The 5598-nt window shown below is 42.9% G+C and overlaps 2 protein-coding genes across 2 annotated transcripts in view; both read right to left on the bottom strand.

Moving 5' to 3' along the window:
* The window catches only part of PCOLCE2 (procollagen C-endopeptidase enhancer 2), a 27541-nt gene extending 27160 nt beyond the window's left edge, over window positions 1-381 (bottom strand). Inside the window, exon 1 of the mRNA XM_014951733.1 lies at window positions 194-381. Coding sequence (XP_014807219.1) covers window positions 194-381 — 188 coding nt within the window. The remainder of the gene's footprint in view (window positions 1-193) is intronic.
* PAQR9 (progestin and adipoQ receptor family member IX) overlaps window positions 1-5598 on the bottom strand; it is a 38186-nt gene that overhangs the window by 9084 nt on the left and 23504 nt on the right. The gene's annotated exons all lie outside the window — the stretch shown is intronic.

Genomic DNA, 5598 nt, shown 5'->3' with positions numbered 1-5598 from the left:
GCTGGGGCAGGGCTGGGGCCGCGGAGCCGCTCCTCCGGCTGCCGCCTGCTCCTCCCGTGTGCGCCGGGGCCGGGGGAGGAGGAGGAGGCAAAGGCTTCCGCGGCCCTCCGCCCCCGGGGCAGGGCAGCCCTCCCTCCGCGGGGCGCGGCGGGCGCTGCCGGCTGCCCCTTCCCCTGGGTGTGCCCAGCCCCGCCCCGGTGCCTCCCGGGGGAGGCGGGCGGCGGTGCTGCAGCTTGGGCCCCCGGGGGACACCCCCCCCCGCACCGCGTATTTTGCGCCCTCGGGGTCTGGGGGGGCGCGGAGCGGGGTAGCCCCAAACCCCGCTGCCTCCTGCGGCGCCCTGTCCTCAGGTGGCACAGTGGGAGTGTTTGTGCCGGCCATGAATGAACTCAGTGTCGCCGTTTGTGCGACCCTGCAGGGCTTCGCCGGCGCTCAAAAAATAGTAACGCTACTTTAAAATTTCTTCTTTATTTAAATTCTAAAGTAAACTGAGAATGCTTCGTTTTGTTTACCAATTGGTAATCTTGACCCATTTTAGTAGCCCTTTCCCTCTGGCTGTGAAAGATACTCTTTAGAGGGCTGTGGCAGAGCGCACAGTAACGAACTCAGTACTTGTGTGTTTGTAGGATTTGGGCCAAAGTTGTTTGACTGAGAAAAGAAGTGAAAAGTTAAGCCAGTATTCTCATTGAACACAAGAAAACTAGACATTTTAAAAACTGTTCACTGAAACCACAGTGTTAGTGGTGTTGGGTGATGACATACTGATCATCATGTCGATAAATGATAATTTATCTTTTACAGGTTTTTTTAAGAAGAGCTTGCCCCTCTTCCCGCTTTAAGTGCTTCTCCCCACATACACCTCTTGCAGGAGAAGAAGGTAAGTCTGTAGTGAAGTGTTGAGGCACAGCCAACTGAAGCAAAGACTGGAGGAACTAAACAGAGAATGTGCTGCATGCAAGGCAGAATATAACCCTATTATCTTATTTTTAGTTTATTTATTAAGCATTTAACATTACTATTCTTGCAAAGCACAAAGGAGGGCAGCCCCACTCTCAAAGCTTTAATGAAGTGCCGTGGATTTGAGAGGATGCACTGAGGTTTAAACAGAAAAAGGATGCTGCAGTTTAGCTGATGTAATACCTGTACTCTCCTTTCTGCAGTGCTGGATGAGGAAAGGAGCAGAATAACCTGGATCCATGCTTGCTAAATTTCCAAGAGTATTTGTGTGGAAGTGGTGCAGCTGCTACTGGGACAACCCAGATCTTTGGAGGCAGCCTTCAAGAGGTCTGGTAAGTAAGAGGTGCCAGCAGCATTCCCGTGTGCACAGAGGCAATGGGAGGCAGCAAAGACCCATTACCCATTTATTGTTTGTAAATAAAGGTGTTAGCATTGACATTAATCTTAAACTAAATTAGTATCTGTTAGGAACACAGAAATGGGAGTGACTTTTCTTCTTCACAAATCCCAGTCCCCTGTTGTTGCAAGGAACCAAATCAAATAAACTCTTTCATAGACTGATGATATTTAATTTTTGAAGTCAGGAAGCTGATGCTTCAAGGTGTTTGATCGGCATCTTTTAGAGTCCCTGTCTTTGTAGGATAAAACTGTGACATGCAATTAGGAATTTTATGTAGGAAATGGATATAAATTAAGCTATAAAGGTTTTAAGCTCAAAACCAAAAGATGGCAGATTTACAGTCTCTCATGCAATCTTAATTATGCTGCCTTGTGTATGTATTCTTTGCATAAATGATGCATAGGTTGTGTGACAAAAATAGCATGGAGTTGCATAAGCAAAGAGTCTGTATTAATGTGCACAAAAAATGTCTAACTTTTGACAGTTAACTTTGCAACACAAGTAACTCTCTTTTCTAATGTAGTTTCTTTTTGAAGGTAGAACAAAAACTCTTTTCTGTTGTATGTGTCCCTGAGGTGCAGCATCTACAGGCTTGGAATGACGAATCTTTAGTGATAAACTGTCTAACATGTAAACTACAGAGCCAGTGCCATAGTAATTATAAAAAATGCCCGCTGTCCCAGGGTGACATTGCCTCCTGTAGTGGTCTGGCAGAAATGCCCAGCCTGAGTGACCCCTCTTCTCTCGTCGGCTGCTGCTGGCTCTCCTGGACTAAGCTAGTGATGCTGGTGATCCAGGGATGAGGGCTTCTCCCTAACAGTCATTGAAGAAAGAGATTTTGTACACAAAGCTAACAAGAGACAAACTTCCTAATGGATGTCTGGCAAGTGTGACCTTGTCTGCCTGAAAATGAGACAACTGCTGAAGTCAAAAGGGGAAATCTATACTTGAAATGTAGCCCTGACAGTCTGTCACTGACATGTTCTTTGAAAAGACTCTGTAAATGATGGTACAAATGGTTTGCAGGTGGTCCTGCTATTCCGTGTGTCCCTTCGTGCATCCCTGCCATCTTCCTGTGACAAATTTAATAATGATGTTGCTGTGCAGCAGCCAGAATGGCCTGCTGATCTGACTGAAAATGACCCCCTCCCCAACAGCTTAATTTCTTAATCTTTATGCTCCAGCTTTCAGAATTCTCACCCAATCGGATTTTCTTCTGTGAAGAGTCATCTGTATAAAATCTCTTTGTGCCATGACAGAAGGATGTAGTGCTCTCTTAGTGTTTCTGCACAAGTCCTGTTTGGCTGACACTGTGAAATTATTTGAATTTGAATTCATGTAAATGCTACAGCAACAGTGCTTTATTTCCTTTGAATCATAGAATCCTAAAATCCTAGAATGGTTTGTGCTGGAAGAGATCTTTAAAGGTCATGTAGTCCACCCTCCCTGCAATGAGCAGGGGCATCTTCAACTAGATCAGGTTGCTCAGAGCCCTGTCCAATCTGACCTTGAATGTTTCCAGGGATGGGGGCATCTACCATCTCTCCGGGCAGCCTGGGTCAGTGTGTCATCACCCTTGTCATAAAAAATTTCTTCCTTATATCTAGCCTAAATCTTTGCTCTTTTAGTTTAAAACCATTACCCCTTGTCCTATTGATACAGGCCCCTATGAAAAAGTCTGTCCCCATCTTTCTTGTAAGTCCCCTTTAAGTATTGAAAGGCTGCAATAAGGTCTCCCCAGAGCTTTTTTTTTCCTCCAGGCTGAACAACCCCAACTCTCTCAATACAGTCTTAAGTGCCAAAATCTTGATATTTTCACTTCCAAAAGGACTTTGGTATTTCCTGGAATTGCAAGTTGTCCCTTTTCAGAATAGCACTGGACAACATGCAACAGAGAGGATGTATCCCTATTTTCTTGATAAACTTAGCACATAAAATGACTCTTATAAACTGATAATACCCACCCAGTTCTTAGGATTTCCCAATTTTTGCTTTGAACTATAAGCCAAGGATTTGTCCATGTTACGCCTTTAACTGAATCCGCTACTTCATAGAAATAAAAAAAAAACACACAAGAGTTGTCACTGGAAAACTTGCAGAGCCTCCACCCTTCCCCAGGCTGGAATTCCCACTCACTCTCTTTTTGTATGTCAGGCTTCACTCTTGCTTCATTTATCAAATGACAATGTGGTTTCTGGCTTTATATAAAAAATGGCTGTGGTGAGTCATAGATCTCCCCCTCCCTTGCTTTCTTTTCTTTTGATACTGAGATACCAAGTGCAAATGCAGTATTGACAGTATTCCCACACCTTCTTAGGAATTTAGGAACTTCTTGGGAACTGAGCTTATATTCCTAAATTAATTTTTTTTTTTGCCTCTTTGCTGGCTTTACCTCAAGTAATAACATATTTCCTACAGTTGCAAAACATCATAATTCATATTATCATTTAGCAGAGGGACCAGATGTCCAGGTACAGTTTTTCAGGATGGCTTTTCTAAATTACCTTCTGGTCCTTTCATTTGTCAGTTTGGGTAATTCTGACATCAATTTCTACTTGCCTCTTCTCTTTATAGAAATGCAATCTGGTCCCCTAGTTATTCTTTTTTTTATTTTTAATGTTCTACCCCCTACTGTTCAAAGTCAATTGCTCATTTGCCAGCATAAGAAATTGTTAAGGAGAATGGTGCTGATTTATCATTAGTTGAATTGTTTTTCATCATAATGTAAAAATGATAAATTGGACAACTACTGCTAAATTGCAAGAGATCTAATAATTCTTAACCAGAGTGTATGCTATCAAGCAGGATGCTTGAAACATTCATAATGTTGTGAACAGATACTCCATCATAGTACAAGCCTGCTAAAGGACAGTTTCAGCATTTCCAGTGAAGCATCCCAGGGCCATTAACCAAGAGCATTCACTTACAACGGCCATATCACACAGCAGGTGGAGAGATTGCTAAAGTACTGATCAGACAAATGCATTCTAAAAGAATATTTTTAAGCAAGAGCTATCTCCCTAGTAGTGCATTTTAAACACATTGGTCTGAGGAAAACAATCAGTACATAATATAACGCACGGAGTAGAAGGCCATAAAATCAAAAAGACAGAACCTCCAAATTGCCTGCAGGTACCAGTGACTCCAGCAGTCCCAGGGCTGAACCTTGCAGCAGTGACAGAGAGGAGCAGAGCACATCAGTCTCTGCAGGACAGCTCCCAAGCCCTCCATGGGGCAGGACATCATCAAGTGTCAGCAAATGCCAGTCTTATCTAGGGAGCTGTAAAAGCAAAGATGGATCAGCTACCCAGTCAGTCATTATCCCAGGCTTGATGTAATCTAAATTAGCAAGTATTCCAGTAGATCATATTATGAAAGAAAATTCTAAAGCAGGTTCCCTTTGCTTTGGTGGATGTGGGAAAGAAACATGAGACCATTAATTAATGCTTGTGCTCGCTAAAGGAAATACGAGAAGAGTTAGAAAATTATGTCAGTAAAATGGAAAAAATAGACTTTCTGTTTCTGGATGCAAAACAGAATTACTTTTATGAGGGATTTATAAAAAAATATCTCTTGGATCCATTGTCATCATATAAAGACAAGACTAGCTCATATCTGTGTATGAATAAATTTCTGGAGGCTTAGAGTCTGGTTTATAGATTGAGAAATGAAAAGAGCTGCTACATTGAACAACCAACAGCACAACAGCATCCTGTCCCCTCCAAAACCACCACCACCACCAGCGACTTTTAAGCTCAGCTCTGAGCTGGATGAAGGGAGTGAGGGTGTTGAGTCCTTGCTGTGTTATGAGACACACAGGGTGGTGCTAACAAGCTGGTGATGATCGTAGCCATCTCCCCTTCAGGTTGGCTGCAAGTGACACTGGGGGTGTAAGGTAAAGGCAAACATGAATGCACTGAGAAGTTGAGACTGTGCAGTGAGAGACTTTGTCAGGCACTGGCATGCAGAAGCAAAGAAAGAGAAGTTGGAAAAGGCATCAAGGGCACTCCAGAGAAATGTCTTGGAGAGTGCTTTTGGGAAGAATGCTGTCAAAACGAAAACTGCAAGCATGAACAAAGCAGCTGCCTATTTTTTTGTGTGTGCTTTAATTCTCTTTTGTTCAAGGAAGAGAAAGTTTTATATCCTCTATAAATAAGTAGGTTTGCATTAAGGCACCCAGCTTCAGTTTGTTTCTTTTTTTTTTTTTTTTTTTTTTTTCTTTTGACAGGCGTAGTTTTAAA

The sequence above is a fragment of the Calidris pugnax genome, unplaced genomic scaffold, assembly GCF_001431845.1.
Source record: "Calidris pugnax isolate Ruff unplaced genomic scaffold, ASM143184v1 scaffold197, whole genome shotgun sequence".
Taxonomy (NCBI): Eukaryota; Metazoa; Chordata; class Aves; order Charadriiformes; family Scolopacidae; genus Calidris; species Calidris pugnax.
This window is presented reverse-complemented; position numbering and strand designations above follow the sequence as displayed.